At 35.2% G+C, this 17,711-nt stretch overlaps 3 protein-coding genes across 5 annotated transcripts in view; all 3 read right to left on the reverse strand.

The window, feature by feature from the left end:
* The window catches only part of LOC106111729 (lysine-specific demethylase 6A), a 34,547-nt gene extending 22,685 nt beyond the window's left edge, over positions 1 to 11,862 (reverse strand). The window contains exons 1-4 of the mRNA XM_013293872.1: positions 11,640 to 11,862; positions 11,028 to 11,133; positions 10,198 to 10,306; positions 9,912 to 10,020 (exon numbers count right to left, since the gene is read on the reverse strand). Coding sequence (XP_013149326.1) covers positions 9,912 to 10,020; positions 10,198 to 10,306; positions 11,028 to 11,133; positions 11,640 to 11,704 — 389 coding nt within the window. The 5' untranslated portion in view covers positions 11,705 to 11,862. The remainder of the gene's footprint in view (positions 1 to 9,911; positions 10,021 to 10,197; positions 10,307 to 11,027; positions 11,134 to 11,639) is intronic.
* A 1,127-nt stretch (positions 11,863 to 12,989) lies between these two features.
* Positions 12,990 to 16,256, reverse strand: LOC106111862 (dual specificity phosphatase DUPD1-like). 3 transcript variants are annotated; one of them, XM_013294025.1, is made up of 6 exons: positions 16,101 to 16,256; positions 15,896 to 16,024; positions 15,300 to 15,377; positions 14,377 to 14,507; positions 14,052 to 14,278; positions 12,990 to 13,978 (listed from the first exon to the last, which is right to left on the reverse strand). In XM_013294025.1, exons 2-6 carry the CDS (start codon positions 15,911 to 15,913, stop codon positions 13,779 to 13,781), a joined length of 654 nt encoding a protein of 217 aa, XP_013149479.1. In that variant the 5' UTR covers positions 15,914 to 16,024; positions 16,101 to 16,256; the 3' UTR covers positions 12,990 to 13,778. The 3 variants fall into 3 exon arrangements, with proteins under 3 accessions (XP_013149479.1, XP_013149481.1, XP_013149480.1); XM_013294027.1 differs by lacking the exon at positions 15,300 to 15,377 and having other exon boundaries at positions 16,101 to 16,253; XM_013294026.1 differs by lacking the exons at positions 15,300 to 15,377; positions 16,101 to 16,256 and having other exon boundaries at positions 15,896 to 16,094.
* Positions 16,257 to 16,945: 689 nt separating this feature from the next.
* Positions 16,946 to 17,491, reverse strand: LOC106111805 (39S ribosomal protein L42, mitochondrial). Its single transcript, XM_013293959.1, has one exon. It carries the CDS (start codon positions 17,356 to 17,358, stop codon positions 17,014 to 17,016), a length of 345 nt encoding a protein of 114 aa, XP_013149413.1. The 5' UTR covers positions 17,359 to 17,491; the 3' UTR covers positions 16,946 to 17,013.
* Positions 17,492 to 17,711: the final 220 nt, after the last annotated feature.

Here is a 17,711-nt window from a genome sequence, read left to right on the forward strand (position 1 = left end):
AGGCATATCTGCGTAGTTATTTCGTTTGGTGAGATTAAAGGACGTTGGCTTTTATAATTGTCAAGGTTAATGTCAAGGAAACTCACAAACAAACGAGGTTTTCGTGCTTTTATCATATTTAACGCAAACATACAGGCTCTAACAATTAGTGTATTCTCGTATTGACGTAATTCGCGAGTTATCATCAATAGTATGTGGCGTGAATTGCAGATAAACAAGAGTTGTGACGTTACACAAGATATCGTGACTTATTTTTTCATTTTTGGTCCGCGTAAGCTCGATGTTGGTTGCCAACTATTTCATGAGATTTTAAAGGTATGCTTAATATGACAGTTAATTGTCCACTAACATTAATGACATAGTGTAAGTAATCACTTAAAATCAAGTGGAATTGACGTCAAAAGACAACTTAAGTGTTGTTATAAATAACAAGGCACAAATATTGTTGATTTAAGAATTGATTGACGAACGTATGTTGCTAAGTTAGAACTATATGCAGCTACTAGCAACTGATAAGATTACAGACTTTATAACATTGATCTACAGATCAATGATAATAGTAAGCGCAACTGACGTCAACAACCGAAAGAATTCAATCCTCGCAATTAAATGTGATATGGCATAACCATAAGGAACCGGTATAATAAAGCAACTGGTTTTAAAAAAAAGACTCCAATTATTTATACATTGATGTCGATCTCGGCGCACGGTGATAATAGAGCGGTCCGTATTGGGTAGTAGTTGGGCACTAAGAGCGTCCGCGCGGCCTTGGCTGTGACGTAGCGCAGTGCTCGCGCCGGTGACGTAACTTGTGACGTCACGTTTGACGTACAACTTTTTTCGCGGAAATTCCATAGCGGCCGACGCTCGCGCTGCAACGATACACGATCACAGATGTAAATTGTATTGTGATAATATTGGTGCTAGTCTGTGGCCATACCCATAAATGCTATCATTTGCGATTTATAACTTTTCCTATTCCAAGATTGTTTTTTGTATGTAATTTTTCCAGAGATTGCCTAAGCTTTTTATAAATTCATAACGTAATCAAATAATAATTTAAACCGACTCGGTCGTCTTTCTAATTGCTCGGTCACTGACCAGACTTCCTTGAGACAAAAAGCATATAAACTTATTCAACTATAAAATATTTTAATAAAGTTTTAATTACTCGTGATTTTATCTAAAATGTCGGACTAATTAGTTTTTCACAAAAAAGATGCCAAGGAACCTTGCCGCTTTGTGTTTAAAAAAATCTTTCGAAACAGTATAAGCAGCACTCGTGTATGTAAATATTATGGACTAATGTCCATATGAAAAATAAATTTAAATCTTGATTAAATTTGCTAAAAAGTAATTATTGAGATCATGAACTTGATTAGATTCTTGAGTAGAACCAGGTATTGATATAGTCGGAATCTAAAAAAGAGTGTAGACGGAGATGAATAATACCCGAATCGACCTGAACACGAAAATAAAACGAAACAGACGACAGCACGTGCAAAAACAAAAGCGACGGTTTACGCAAAAACTAGGGCAGGCTGCTTGACACAGCGCGCCGAATATACCTATAGACTTATGTAGGTGGCCCTTTAGACGTGGGCGGGTCCACTAACGCAACTCAAAGCTGAAGGGCGACCGCTTGCGACACAAGCCTTTCGAAACTAGTCGTGTCCTATGATTCTCGCATAGTCGAGTCAATTATCGATCCGCGAGCTTTAACATCGATGAAGTTTCGGTCGCGTCTAACAATATAATGCAGGAAGCGAAGCATTCGAAAGCAGAGGTCATTGACAGAAGGGAGACGAGTGCAGCGAATGCACCGCCGCCAGTTCCGGTGCACCACGCGCCAGGTATAAATAGCGATCCGTTAGTGTCGACGACCGCAGCGCGCCGTCCACTAGCCCTCGACGCTCTCGACGTCTCAAAGCATCTGACCCAGTTGCTTTGATAGAAACAAGGGAAACAAAAATAAAAGCCCGGCTCTGTGAAAATCGAAAAGTCGACAAAGCGCTGGGGGCGGGGGTTGGAGAGAGCAAGCCGAGCGTTGGCCTAAAACGGAGCGATGCGGCTTTGAGGCGAAGGGTGAAAGGTGCGGGGGAGGACGCGGGTGAGGGCGATGAGGTAATAATGCATGCGCCCTTCGCATAGTACACCCGATAGAGGTGGGTATGCGCGCGCGGCCCCTCGCCTCGTGCGTACGTGACGCGGCGCACGCCGAAGAGGGGTGTGCCTGAAGCCCGCATCCTAGCCTCCGTTTAGATGCACAATCCTCCGTCGGGGTCGAAGCGGCGTCTCTAAACCTAAATACTATGTATCGCAAGCGAATACTACACCGCGTTCTGACCGATGAACTCTGACCAAGTTAGAAAATGAATCTTATAAAAATACTACATAATAATATTGTAACCTTGGACATACAAGTCCAAAAAAAATAGTTACGTCCGTTCAGTTTTCTGGTTTAAAAAAACCCTCTTTAAGTGACATAAATCCCGTAGTAATTAACTAATATAGATTATTTTCATAATGTTACAATGGTTTATAGTGAGTTGCGATGTAGATAAAAACTTGTGTTTTAGTGCCGAGTCGCAAGGTCGGTGCATTGGAGAATTGCAAGCGAACTGCACGCAGTCGCGGCTCACGGCACGCGCCCGTCTGCTGTAAATAAATAACCGGGCCTCGTAAACTTGTCGAGCCAAACAAACGGCCAGCGAACAGGCGAACTAACACTATTTACTGGCCACAGCACGCTTACAAAGTCACACTTAATGCAACAATACTCACTGCTAACTTGTTAACAAATGCCCACGCTACGAACTAGGACATAAATCTAAGGCCAGTTACCTGAAAGTAGCAGCAGTAAATTTTTTATTACACGTAACAAATTCGTTCTACAATTTTAAGTAATGAATTTAATATAATTTATCTTAAGATTTAATTGCATTAAATATAACATTATAGAAACTGCAAAACAGTTGTGACTATATCATTTTATTCCATTCAATGGTAAGAATACATGAACAGTTATTTTATGCAGAAAATTTAGCAGAGTTACCAAGAGAAAGTGATCCCTTAATCACACACAAGCAAGCGCACATCAACACAATATACAAATCTGTTGGTCAAGTAAGAACACCTTTAAAATAATTTCTACACATCTCAGCTTGATCAAAGTGGATTCAAAATATGTCTGAAAATTAAACTAACGCTTTCGGGATATACAAGTATAACTGTGATGTATTATTTAACATTATAATGTTGATAATCAGTTTATCACCATCCGCTATAAACAGCGGAATCTAAACAAAAAGTCAATAATAACGGAGTTGAACAAAGCGATGTAATTTAGCAGGAAAAAACGTGGCAGAAATTACGGAAACTGTTTCGCTTTCATCGAACGGTACTTTATTTCCTACGGGTATTATTCAACGCTCATCAACTTGTTTAATTTAAACGATTTTAGGCATCTTAAAACTGCGTTATTCGATTATTTCTCGGATCGAAAATACACTTTACCTCTTCCTGTGAACTGACTTTCTGATCACATTAGTGTATAATCCTACAATTCAAAAATGTAGATATATAAAACAATCCCTATATACTACTTAAATATTGACTTGTTCACATGACCAGTAAAAAAAACGATTCAATAACATCGAATGCTCTAATCGAAAGTTCAGAGCGTTAAAAGTGTAAGGTGCAAAATGACAGTGTAATTATTATAATTTCTACATTTAATAAACACTCGATTAAAACCGCACGTAACGACAGATGCAGGCGCACGTAAAGGTCACAAATCATTAGGAGTTGACTTCCTGCGGCTTGGAAGGCGAAGTCTAATGTGCGGAGACTAAACAAAGGTGCGAGGGACGCAGCTGATGTGCCGATGTGACAGGTGATGGTGCAGCCGGCGTGCACCTGCCTCGGCACGCGCCGCTCACATTACACGCCATTCATTACCACAAACAATAATCTTTACCACAAAGAATCGATAAAACCTATACATAGGCATTCTATACTCGGTAGTATCCATGTAACAAAACGGCTTCGAATGTCAGTAGCAAAAATTCACTTGAACACTCAGATAAAATAATCATTTTTTGTCTGTAACTACGGTTAACTATACTTTTTATTTGCATTTGTTCCTTTATTTAGTCCTAGTTCTTCAACTCCTCCCGTCCCTCCTGCGCCTAACGAGCCTCCTCAGACTGACAGTAGAAAGACTCGTTCAGGTCGCACGGTCCGCTTTCCTGATTACTTTCGCCAGTAGTGACGGTCTCTGGGGGGGAGTGATGTAGTGTACTTATCTATTTATTTAATTATTTATTTATTTATATATTACACTACAGCTATAACAGACTTCAAAAGGAAGGAGGGTTTCAATAGATTGTTATATATAGTTACTAAATCTCAACCCCTAATTCGTTTATAGCTTTCCAAACGATATTGATTTTGCATACAACAAAAATTTACCATTGTAGACTCGATAGTTTAGTATTTTCATCATTCGTCATTAAAATTAAATCTACGCCACATTCCTCGCTTCCATGTTCAGAATAGCATCTTTTTATTTTTTAGAACCTAGGAAACAACATTATCTGTCGCATTTAATATAAATGCTGTAAACTGTTTCTTTAAACCAGCTGATTCGTATTACCAAGCTATTACGCAAGAAGACACCATTCCTGGAATTATAGCAAACTAGAAAAAACAAGAGCGATGTCCCTTGAATAGCAATGCGGCATGCGTAGTCGTCGCTTCACTGTAAATACAAAAAACTCGACTTGGTATTATTTTTAAGCGATTTCGCGATACTGCTGGAACGTTCCTATTACCGCTACCTTCGAGAATTAATTAATTATAATATTTTCTGGAAATACTGAACACAAAGCCGGTTTTACCTTTACGTGTATTGACCGATCGCGTCAATAGAACGACTGTTTCCGGTGTTACGGAAACGAAAAAAAGATTTTATGTATTATATTACGGCCCACAGCTGGGCTCGAACCTTCTCTATCCGGAGACTGCTATTTATATCCACATCTGTTTTCGGAACAAATATTTTTGTGTATAGCTCTCTCGGTTTAGAATCTTTTACTTCTTAGTGAAATTCATCAAATAGTAAAAAATGTTGCTGTGTAACATTTAATACGAATAAAAATTAAAAAAAAAGAACTGCCGTGGGATATGAACCGGTTGTAGTGTATAATGAATCCCCAAAATACTCAACCCACTCAAATTTGACTTAAATCATATCTTTAATTTGGTTTTTATTCAATTTTTATAAAAAAAAACATGTTATCTTTTTCTTGACCTTCAAACAAAACGACCGCGGCAACGGGGAACGAACTCGAATGGAATAAGTTGGGCGGTCACCCGGACACTACAAGCGGTTCCGGTATAGATAGGTAATACTATTCGTGGGAAAGAGCATTCAGAGGAACGAGTTGAGCAATGACGCTATGTCGAGTGTCGAAGCTTCGCACGCAGGGATAGTGCTGGTACCGTTAGGTGTGGCCTGCGGGTAGCGGTGGAGCGTAGATAACACGTGCGCCTGATCGCGACACGACTAAGCATCGATGTGCGAGCAGCCGTTATCGCGACATACGCCTGTTAGATACCGGCTATATATGTTACGTAATCTAACCAAATATTGTAAGACTATACCATTTAAGGTCAACTCTTCATGTAAAACAAATTCTAATTTTAATAGATGCGAAACTACCCGAAAAGGAGCGGTTGCAAATTTTTTACTAATAAATTCGCCGAACGAATTCTTTCGAAGTATAATTTTGGACATGAACGGCAAGTCAGAATTTGCTAAAATTATTAGTGATAAGGAGGTATTTATTATTCACGGTCCGTGTGACGGGAGGAACGGGTTTTCCAGTATCGTGGTGGTCAATTATAAATTTCAATGTAGGTAATCATCGGCTCATTAAATTTCCAAGCGTATCGCCGACCGTCGACCACTACCGGCGCGGTGCGGCGCGTCGTCCCAAGGCGGACAGACAAAAGTGCGCGAAACTGCTCGCATATGACTCACAGATTTTCCTACGACCGTACGTAACCATTATGACAGCATTGTATAGTTGTGGCGTGAGTAGTCAGTCGCAATCGTCATGTCGCGAATCACGAGATTATACACTAAAACTAATTCTAGGTAAGATCACTTATAGACGACGGCTTTCTAATCCAAACGATCAAGAAGAAAGCTCACTATTCTTAAATACTTTACATACATAAACATTGCTTGACGTAAACTGATAATATAACAGTTAATTCCTAAATAATTTAAATTACATTCAATAACGAAGTAATAGAGTAGAACATTCTACATTCCTTAAAGTTCCGTTAGTTTACATCGCATAGCCATAGCTAGGTACTTACACATACAAATGTCGGCATAACAATGCACCAGTGGTAGTGGCTCGCACTCAAGCAAAGGTGCATGCAGGCAGGCATAGGCGAAGGGAGCGGCTCAGTGTGCGGCATCGCGTGCACCGCCTTCGCCGACACCACACTCCACCGACCTACATTTTATGCGACGGCGAGTTCATTATTTACTAGCACTAACCAAACACGCACCTATCGCCCTTCCAGCTTCGTTGCACCCCGTCGCTAATTGTGCTTTAATCTCTTCCATGATCCGGACGATAACGGCGAGGACCTTTCTGAAGGCTGCCTACCTGCGAAAATACACTACAAAAAACTGCACAATCCGTGCACACTAGCAAAAACACGACCTCCCGGCGGGACCAGCCCCGGAGCCGTCGTCGTAGGTGTCTACATTTTGGAAAACAAAACAAAATAGAAGGAGACGCGTGCGAAAGCGACGCAGGGATACAGGCGGCAGGTTCGATAGAGAGAGAGGCGGCTCGAAAGCCGACGTAAACAAACCGCGATCGGGAGCTTCGACCGCACTCACCATTTCGGGGATCCTCGGATCCGCGATGCGTCGATGGGCCCTCGGCGACCCACGTAGTGGAGAGCGGGCGCGTCGTCGGCGGAAACACAGATCTAAAGCACCGATCACACGAGATGGTTCAGAGCACGCACTCGACACATACGAATACGACACGTCCCGTCCTACACTACGTTCGCGGCCCACGCCGATGCAGTTTACGTCACCGCATCCCGCTCCCGACTGACGGTACGCGGCGCGAGCGAGCGACGACCTCGCGCTGCAGCGTGCACCGCCCCGCGCTCCGCGCCCTACCGTCCGCCGCCCGCGTCCCGCGCCGGCCCTAACGCCGCCCCGCCCCACCCCGCCCCGCTCGCGCTCGTCCTACGTCCGGTGAATCACGAACACGAATTATACTACCAACTAAACTAAAATCAACAAAACGCTAGAAAAATACAACACAACTTTTAAAGTCTAAACAAATTTACTTAGGTCGAAGTTCACATCTAGCTCAAATATCAAGATGGAATGGAACAACTTAATTTCGTTTCGCAATATTTTTTTAATAATAAAACATATTTATCAAAATACAAGCGTTGTATTTAATTATAAACATGGTCTAAAATAGTAGCGTTTAATTTGGTATTTATATAATTGTTTAAAAATAAACAAAATACACCCAAACGCCAACGCCTGATATAAACATCATAGCATACCGTTACTTAGCACGTTTGAGAAGGAAGAGTGTGGGAAAATTTTAAATCACATATCATTTACATCATACAAAATAATATACCTATAGCAGTTTCCACAGTTGTAGTCTCTACGATATTATACATATAATTATCCTCTTTAATGCTCAATTATCATAATATGTTATAACCAGAACATTTAACATTAAAATGTAATAAACTCAAACGTCTAAAATAAATACCTAATCATTTACATCATTAATAAATTTTATACTAAATAGCTCGTTAATGTAATGTGTTTTTTTAAGATTTTTTTGCCCACATCAAAACACCTAATTCAGAATAATAAAAATAGTTTGAAATACCTGTAAATGATGTGAACTGCGTTAAATTGGTGCGGATAATTTGTAAACTTTATAATCATTTTGCCTTACTCATCAGCTCTTATTTAAAAAAAACAACTCGACAGCGATATTATTGCATTACCTGATCTGCTGACTCCACTATAACTGCACTATTTTTTTTGTGACTAAATTGCCACAATTTGCCTTGAAGAGAAATTTACAGATTAAAATTCCACTATGACAGTATTTTTATATCGAGAAAAACTGGCCAACTTTAGTTAGTTGAGTATTTTATCCTATATTCTTGCAAATAAAACAAAAACGTATTTTATCTTTATTTGCTGTGGATGTCTATTAGATTATGTTTAATAGGCTCGGAGGAAAGCGAATACCAGTTTTCCCGTTTTCCCCTACTTCGGTTCTGAATAGAAATCTAGATATTTATGTTAAACAAGTTTAAGGCACAACATATATTAATGTTTAATGTAACTTTCGGTTTATTTACTAAATTCGAGAATATTCTTTATAATAAGTAATACCTGGATACACACACAATCCGAATGCATTTTTATATTCTTACCATTGTTTCTCACAATACAGCAATTTGTCTGGTTAATATTGTATCCGAGAAAAACGGTTATCGCTATTATTTCGAGAAGAATGAAGGAGATGAACGTCTTTGTATATTTTTTGACAATGGAAACTATAAAACGTATATATTTTTTTTATTCATTGTGGCAGTTGTTTGTCAGAAATTGCTCTATTCTCATTTGACAATCCTATCATAAAAATTCAGTATAGTCAAATATACTGTTATCCTAAAATCATAACTTCACGTAAAAGTTACATCATTAAACACAAACAAACGTCTTATAACAATCTATTTAAATAAATATAAAATGACAATTATAAAAATGCGGAATATTGACATCGTCCCAGGCGAAACCTTGTTCAGATTTCTCGTTACTAGCGAAAATTCCACTAGAATCAATTCTTCCCAGTATCTTCAATTTTACTTATAGATGCAGAAACTGCTACATAAATTTAGGCACGAAAACGAAGATTTATAATAATAATATAATTTAGAGTTGATTGTATTTTATTCATCTTTTTAGTAAACAGACCATTTCATGTGCCAGAGATCAATATATTCTTCAGGACCACTTCCGGGCACTTCAAGTTTACTTCAATAGATAAATGAAAATGAAAAAAAAATTTAGATGCAGTAATTGTTCACTCACATATTGATACATGCAAAGAAATTTAAAGATATGTGTGAAGTTAACCAACCCTCACTTGGCCAGCAAGGTTGACTATGGCCTAGTCACCCTTTATTGGGGTACGCTCCGAGCCCCCTGGTGGGGACATATAGTGAGCTGGTGATGATGATGATATTGATACAGATATGATACATAGATTTTGTACTAAATACTTTGAATTGGCACCACATACACTGGCAAGGTCAAAATACATGTCAGCACGCCACAAACTTGGTTTTGTATTACAGTTTCAATCTTATAATCATACCAGAAATATAGAAACTTTCATATTACAGAAAAACATAGAACTAATTTCTTTGAACACATTGAAAAGCTAGTTCTTACGTTCATGGTTTGGCTATAAATACATACCCTACTCATTATAGGCGATAATTTATGACTGGTTCACACTTGGACAGTAATGCCCAGTAACTGGACTGGCATTCAACTGGCATAGTGCTTCACCATTTCACTGGCTCCAGTTAAGTTCCACATTATGCCAGTCGAATGTCAGTCCAGTCGATATGCGCTACAGGCTAACTGTACTGGCCAGGTGTGAACCAAGCATAAAGTCTATGTGACTACAGCACAGTTATATGTATTCTTAAATTCAATTATACATTTGCAATCATTTCATATATACACAAAACTGCCATGAAAAACCTAAAGTGTGTGACTGGCATTATATATTTATAACAAAAAAAGAACTCACCATTCGAAAGCATTGTAATGGTAGTAGCAGAGTCCTAGGCCATAGAGGAACAATGGATCCTTCCAGTTATCTGGCTCCAAAGCATAGAACTTCTGATATGCTGACATTGCTGAAAGTATATTTGATTGTTACACAAGTACATTTCTTAAAACTAAATATTGAGTCCATACTAATTATTAAAAAGGAAGGTGATAAATACAATTAAAATTATATGGGATAACAAGACAAAGGGATCGAATTATGGCTTAAAAACCATTTGTAATCAATACAAAAAAACACTAATTACCTTTTGCATAGTCTTCTAATAGTAAATGAAAATGTCCCAATTTACAGTATGTTTTTGGATCAATACAGATGTCTCTTCTAGCGCCCGGTGAACAAGCTCTTTCCTCTTCCTAGTAAATAGAAATGATATTAATAAATTTTATTCCAAGTCAATGACTTTACAAAAATGTAATAATAAATAAAAATTAAGTTCATCCAAACATTATGTAACTAAATGAAAAATGTATTATAAATACAATACATTTCATATTACACTTCATTCGCATAATATTAATGAACTAAAAAAATCTAACCTATGTTATGCAATGTAGCTATTTAATGATATAAGAGTTTTTGAAATTGGCCCAGTAGTTTTTGAGTTATTTCAATACCTAAAAAAGTATAAATCTTTCCTCTTTATAATATTAGTATAAATTATATTATTTTATACATAAATGGCACTTCCATTAATATTTAGTATATTAATATTAGAGGATTGATAGAGTTATGCAACCTATTTGATGTAACACTAGCTTTAGCCCGCAATGAATTGAAAAAAGTAAGTCTCAAACTATCCTACTCCAAATTTCATCGAGATCCATTTAGGCTACAAACTCTATCAAATATCCATTGATACAAACTTTCGCATTTATAAATTAAGTAAGAAGTAGATTACTTTGATTTTAAACATTGATTTTCTGATATTGTTTAAAAGCCAAATAAATCATCAATAACAAGTATACCACACAACAACAATAATAACAACTTGTTCCTTTATTCTAAAATCTTCACAAAATACCTAATTTAATAATGCAATTTGTAACATTTCTATAGTTAAGAAATCATTAATACCTTAACTTGTACCAACATTCCTTCCAAATATTTGACTGCCTTGAGTACCAAAGCCCGTGTTCTGACATGCTCACTACCACGCAGCTTCAGAAATCCAAATTGCCGACTGGAAATAACACGAAATAATTTACTTTATTAACATCATCATAAAGAATTGTGTTGTATAACCTCTCATATACCGCTAAAAAAAGTTAGCAAAAGATTAAGTAATATTAAGCAGGAGGTAAATGTACAAAATGGCCAATAATTTGGATACTACGTAGATCTGTTGTACAGTGAATATTAAACTTTGCAAATGTGCAGACTACTGCTTAAATCTTAGGCTGTTAATGCAGTGTGATCATGTACATATATAAATGCATTTTACATTATAGCTGTTATTAAACTCTTGAAATTATAACTTTGAATTATTATACATCAGTAAAAAATGTGCAGGTTATAATTAGCCAAGAAATAAATGCGTTTGCATTTTAGTTTTGACAAGTTAACATGAAAAATGTAAAAAAACTAGTAGTAAACGTTATTGTCTAAAACACAGCATACTGAATGATAATTATGTAAAAAAGGGGAAAATATTGGTATACATTATTATTGTTACAAATTATTATTTACCTGTCAAGTTCTGATAAAACTTGTAATTCTTGAGAGGTTAGATGCAACTCTTCTTTTTCATCCATTATGTACAATATTTATAGATAACAAGTATATTATTAACACTTAGTTCTTAGACATATTACGAGAAAATATTACTTAAAAATAACAATTTTTATTTGCCACCGAAACGAACGATAACAGCATCACATCACTGCACAGATTATAATTAAAAACTTGTCAAATTAGAACTTAAAAATGTCAGAGCTGTCAGACCAACACTGTGTTGCCAGTTGTCGTTCTAAAAAAAATTGGTTTTGTAAAGGAGATTGATGACGTCAGTAAATTCTCTGCATTTCTAAGTTTAGATTAAACTGCTAAAAATTATGTATGTTGTTTGAGGATCACGAGAAAGACAATTATGGATTACTAGCCTTCGCCCGCGTGGAATTATAAAAAAAAAAAAGCAATTAGTCTGTGTTCTTGCAGATTGTTCTAGATCTATGCATTTCATCCAGATCCGTTCAGCCGTTTAGGCTACAAACTCTAACAAATCTATTCATCCGTCTAAACTTTTGCATTTATAATATTAGTGAGAAAGAATTTCTTAACAGTTTGCCTGCACCGGGGTTCAAGGAAGGATTGAATTTAAAAAAAATTGGTCAATTTCAATCAATTTATATTTTAATAACATGATAGTACTAAAACATGATTACAATTACACTAATAAATTATATTTTATTGCAGACATTCCCACAGAAGACAGAGACAACATTATTTGTGGGATTATAAATTCCATAAAGTATCTATATAGAGGTAAGAAGAAAACTCGCTCACACGCGTAATCCTTGAATGCCTCACAATCTTTGGTTGAATGAATATTAATGTGTTGAAGTCCATACAGACATCTTACAATAAAATTTATATCACAGTCGTAAACAAAGTGCTTAAATTTAAACTTGCAGTTAAATTGTTCAAATCATTATCTATTGATAGAGCTACAATATAAGGCAATCAAGAGCTTAATTTTAATAAACTACGACAGTTTTTTAAATGGGAGAATCCATTGATAAGAAAATCTAAAATAAAAAGTCAATTTTAAAACTCTTTTCAACTTCCTATATCACAATGGTTTCCTTCTTTGGTTTTTTAAAACTTCATATTCCATTCTAGCAAATACATATTTTGACTTCCCATATAAACTGAGAATAAACAACTTTGACAAAACTAAATAGATAACTAGACATATCGCTAAATATATTTAGATAACAATAAAACATTGATTTTCTTTTGACAGATCACAAATATACTCACTCATTAGGTCCTCTATATTAAACATATTGACAATATATTGTCTATGATTATATGCGATTTGATACCACCAACTTGACTTGTGTTTCTTAATCAAGAAAACCTATGACTGGCAAAAAAAGCAGCCCTCACAAAGAAACAAGCTTAAAAATCCAAGATCACAGCATGTCACCCGAAATTTATTTTAAAACTAATTTCTACATTTATACAAGAAAATATCTATTTATAGTTATATGAATGTGTAGGTGCAGAGTAACAACTTTATATATTTGAAGTGAAATCTATGTTTAACTTACAATAATTATGTCTAAATAGCAAGAATATAGCGTCATCTTATGACTTGTGGTAAGGCTATAGAATTGTACTGGTAAATCCAAACACTTATTTTTAACAATACATAAATTAATCTGTTACACTTAGTTGTTTTCTTAATCTTTCTAATGTTAGTGAGATTTTAAAAATCTAACACCTATTCAAATGGCACAGGAGAAACAATATTTTAACAAGTGATTAATATATTCGATGTTCTTAACATTCATACAAAAAAATTGCAAATTCCAATTTTATTAAAACTTCTAGCAATCAAGTTTATACCCTATATCCAAACATGTGTTTTAAACTATCCAAAGAAGAAAATGTTTTAAAAAATAAAACTTTCAAATAGAGTTTTTATTTACCTGTTTATGTTCGCTTTAGATTATCGGAAAATATATTTTATAACCCTTCAGTAATATATCTGGCTGTTTACTCTAAATACGGATTGGTGTAAGCTCGATCAAGACTGCGGACGCGATGTCGCCGCTCTCTATAATCGTAAGGCATACTGAAGGGTTGGTAAGAATTTAACTGTCAGCGAATCCGAGACACCCGCAGCTCCTTGTCCAGCTGCTGCAGCTGGCGAAGGAATCCATCATTGGGGTGGATGTCTCGTCGAGAGCGGACTAAAGCTAGAGCCTCAGTGAAAGACATCCCACGTTTTATCATCAGAAAAGCGAGAGCACAAGTCGCCGAACGTGATACTCCCATTAAACAATGAACCAGTACTTTACCTGCAATAAAAAATATTAATAAGCTCCAAATTTGAATAATATAAAAAAGCAAATATGAATAAAAGCAACTAACCACCCCTTGAAATGCCTTCATCAATGAAATTAGCAGCAATATGGAAGTATTTAGATATATCTGTTGTTGGAAGATCCATAAGCTGGAACCCCTTGTACCGGAGTCCCGGACAATCACGATAATACAAGTGATCTGTGTCAACTTGTGTATAGCGTTTGCCCTCTGCTGTATTCAAGACATAGTTGATACCCATTCTCTTTAAAAATGCTTTATCTTTGGCAGCAACTCTGAAAATGAGATAAGTAAATTCATTGATTGGTTTTTTGATACAATTCGATTTTATTTGTCTACCCTGCATAAAACACTTAATATTAATAATACTTACGCGTCTCCAACATAAAGCCCAGGATAAACTTCATTGACATCCGGTGTTGCTGTGTATGGAACATCAGTGAATACCCTTGACCGGTAAGATGGAATTGTATTCAGCACCGATGATGGGGACGCCCCATAACTCTGCACATGAGATTTATATGTTAAACAATTGTTTAAAAGCTGACCCATTATGATTTACACAATTTATAAACAATATGTTGATGTAAAACACAAGTGGTCTGTTTCACTAAATTAATAACAGATTATTATTTTTGGTCACAAATCAGTGTTGCAAGTATAAAAAATGTTTTATAACTTTTTGATATAATCTATGAAATTACCATGCCATAGATATGGTAAAGTTTTTAAATTGTCATATTAGAAAATTGTTCGACCAATTCGAATTATTATTCTTGTAAAGTAGATCTAAACATATTTCTCACTGCAGCTAAATAGAAAGTGGTAAAGAAAGGGCACACATTGGATTATTAAGACAAAACAAGTAACATGCAATATGAAAGACATCAATATCATTTTCAAGCAAACACAATGGATCCATAACATTAAAAATCCAAATTGTAACAATTCCACACAGATATGGTTCAGACAGAAATTGCACCAATATTTATTTAAATAATAGCATTTAAGTAAGTCCTTGGGAAAACATAATCCAATAAGATTCTACTGCCAAGTATCAGAGAATTTTCTTGTTGTCAAGTACACATTATTTAATTAAAAATGTTTAAGAAACTGCTGCAGTACTAAATTATCTTTCCAGATTTATTCATCATTTTCATAATGTTGAATGTTTTATAATAATTGGAGGAACCATGTTTAGTGAAAAGCAATAAAATATATATTTCATTGCAACATATTTTTATTATTAACAAAGGCAAATTAAGGGAGTAACAGAAACCACATCATAATAAATACCATTAATGTCCTTAAGTAGCTTCCTACTCGTTGTTCATTTGCAGCACTGTAGGAATGTGTTCTCGGATAGAGTGAATACTGTTGACAATTTGTCAAATAAATTTATAGCAAGCATTTGTCATACATGCACCGCAGATACTGAACACATTCTATACTGCTTCTATTATTTTATGTACTATTCAAGCAAGTAACTGAATGTGTTAAAGAAATCTATGTAATAGATAATAATAACAATAATACATTACATAAATTGATTTATTATTATTAATATATGTAAAGCATCTGTTTACTTATACTTCTAATATATGCAGACATAACATTCTATTGGTGTTATCCACACTCGAATGAGCAAAGGCACAAAATGTTTTGCGTTTTAAATTAAGTTATCATGTATAGAGCTTATTACGTCTTAAAAAATAGGCTTTGATAACGACCTTGATTTCCGAGTGCTATTAATAACAGTTGACCTTGGTCAATACGTATATTTTAATGAGAACAAGTTACAAATCAGTAGAAAATTTGTAGTGTTTCTTCACAAAGATGTAAACTAATAGTTTTAATGCATAGTTTATTAAAAAAAAACACTTTTATCTTACCGTATCCCTGTAACTCATGTTGCCGTGTTATTTATTTGATAAAGTTTGAGAAACCGGTCCAATCGTTGATCACTGTTTATTAGACGCACGAAAGTAATCCTTCAGATGTACTATATAACTGTCTACTTTCTATAAATGAAATTAGCTGAGATTAGTCAGATCTTTATTCGTTTCGTTCTGTCAGGGTGTCAGGGCCATTTCTTACCTAGCCGTGTTAGGTCACATCACAAATACAAATTATAAATATATGTTACTGTTTCGCTTTCTAATATCTTATTCAAACGGAATAAGGATCAAAATAAACCGATGTTAAAAGAGTGATGAGAAAGAGAAGAAAAATTTAGAGTATCTATTGGTATCCATGTCAAATGGTAATGTATTTGACATGACAAGATCAGTGTTGCCCACTATAAATGTGCGATTTTTTTTCAAACCTGCTTTTTCATCAGGGGCTTTGGATTTTTTTATTAAAGTCATGGTAATCTCTAAAAAAGTTCAATCGCCCCCTAAACAATAAGATTTGTGTAAGTTAAAGTTAGTAAAAGAAATTTAAAATTAAGGTAAAAATTTAATTGTGCTACAAAATCAAAATTAGCTATATAGCTGCCTAGTTAGGTTGTGTTAACAAATTAACACTTAAATCCTACTTCTAAATTACTATTTGTGTATTGTTAAATCCATTAGTTTCAAAAAGACCAAAAAAATGATAACTTTATATTTTACAATCAGTTAACAACTTCTTTTCTTTCTGTGATTGAAGACCTACCCTCATTCGATTATTTAATTACTATCTTGTCCTACATATTGAAAAAATTAGTAGTTTTAATGAGCATGTATCCATTACAACCTTTTGTACTTGCTAAGCTTAGTACAATTTGAAGATACATTAGATATTAACTCTATATTCTCTTCATCAGGGTTCTGAGCTATAGTGACATGGGTTGATTGGTTTCCATATTAACCATTACATTGTTATACCATTTTCTAAACCAATAATGCTAAACATTTAATATGGAATATCGACCTAATAAGGGTGAATAAAAAATCTTACTGATTTTATTAATTTAATGAATTTTAGAATTATTTTAACTACATGTAAGTTCTAACTAAACATTAATCTACAAATAAGGTCTATTCATCTCATTTTTCTTAGCTTTCTTATCTCTCGCTCTTGGGAACCATCTGTGTTCTGTTGTTAAAGTGAGTGAAGATAATTGTTTTCTTGCCATTTCAGGTTTCATCTCTTTGAAAACTCTTCTGACTTCACTGTAATCAGTCATCCTTAGAACGCCTTCATCTCGTTTATTTTCTTCTGGTAGGGGCTTAGAATATTCATAAGGAAAATCTCTATCTTGATGTAAAGCTACAATCGTGGATCCATCGTCAGTTATTGCTATCTTATTATATAACCTAACGATTACATTTCTTGGACGTAGACTAATTGTTCGTAAAACGTAAGACATTTTACCACCTGCCTATTAACTATTTTTTTTATATATTATAGGTATAGCAAGATAAAACAATAATAACAGAATGTAAGGAAAGGTTATTAAGATGAGGATTGTTTTTAGCAGCAATGTTGACATCGACAGCTTGACATTTACTTCTATGTTGTCTATGTAAGTTCTCACTTCTCAGACTTGCTATAATGAAAAAGTTAACGTTAAGGTAATTTAACAGACAAGGTATTCAATTAGCGATTGTTAGCATTTGTAAGTGATATCATCTTCCGGAGCAAGGTTCTGGGAGTGGTTAATGTGATATTTAATAATAGTAAATTAAAAGCACATGGAAGCAATGGTTCTTTTGTGAATCT

The sequence above is a fragment of the Papilio polytes genome, unplaced genomic scaffold (assembly GCF_000836215.1).
Source record: "Papilio polytes unplaced genomic scaffold, Ppol_1.0 DF824146.1, whole genome shotgun sequence".
Taxonomy (NCBI): domain Eukaryota; kingdom Metazoa; phylum Arthropoda; class Insecta; order Lepidoptera; family Papilionidae; genus Papilio; species Papilio polytes.

What these genes read in the sequence shown, in the direction of transcription:
- LOC106111862 (XM_013294025.1), bottom strand. An exon ending in GGGCTTTATGTTGGAGACGC is followed by an intron (nt 14,279 to 14,376) that starts GTAAGTATTATT and finishes TCTCATTTTCAG; the next exon opens with AGTTGCTGCCAAAGATAAAG. An exon ending in TGAAGGCATTTCAAGGGGTG is followed by an intron (nt 13,979 to 14,051) that starts GTTAGTTGCTTT and finishes TTTTTATTGCAG; the next exon opens with GTAAAGTACTGGTTCATTGT.
- LOC106111805 (XM_013293959.1), bottom strand. Translation starts at nt 17,358, where the DNA reads ATGTCTTACGTTTTACGAACAATTAGTCTACGTCCAAGAAATGTAATC.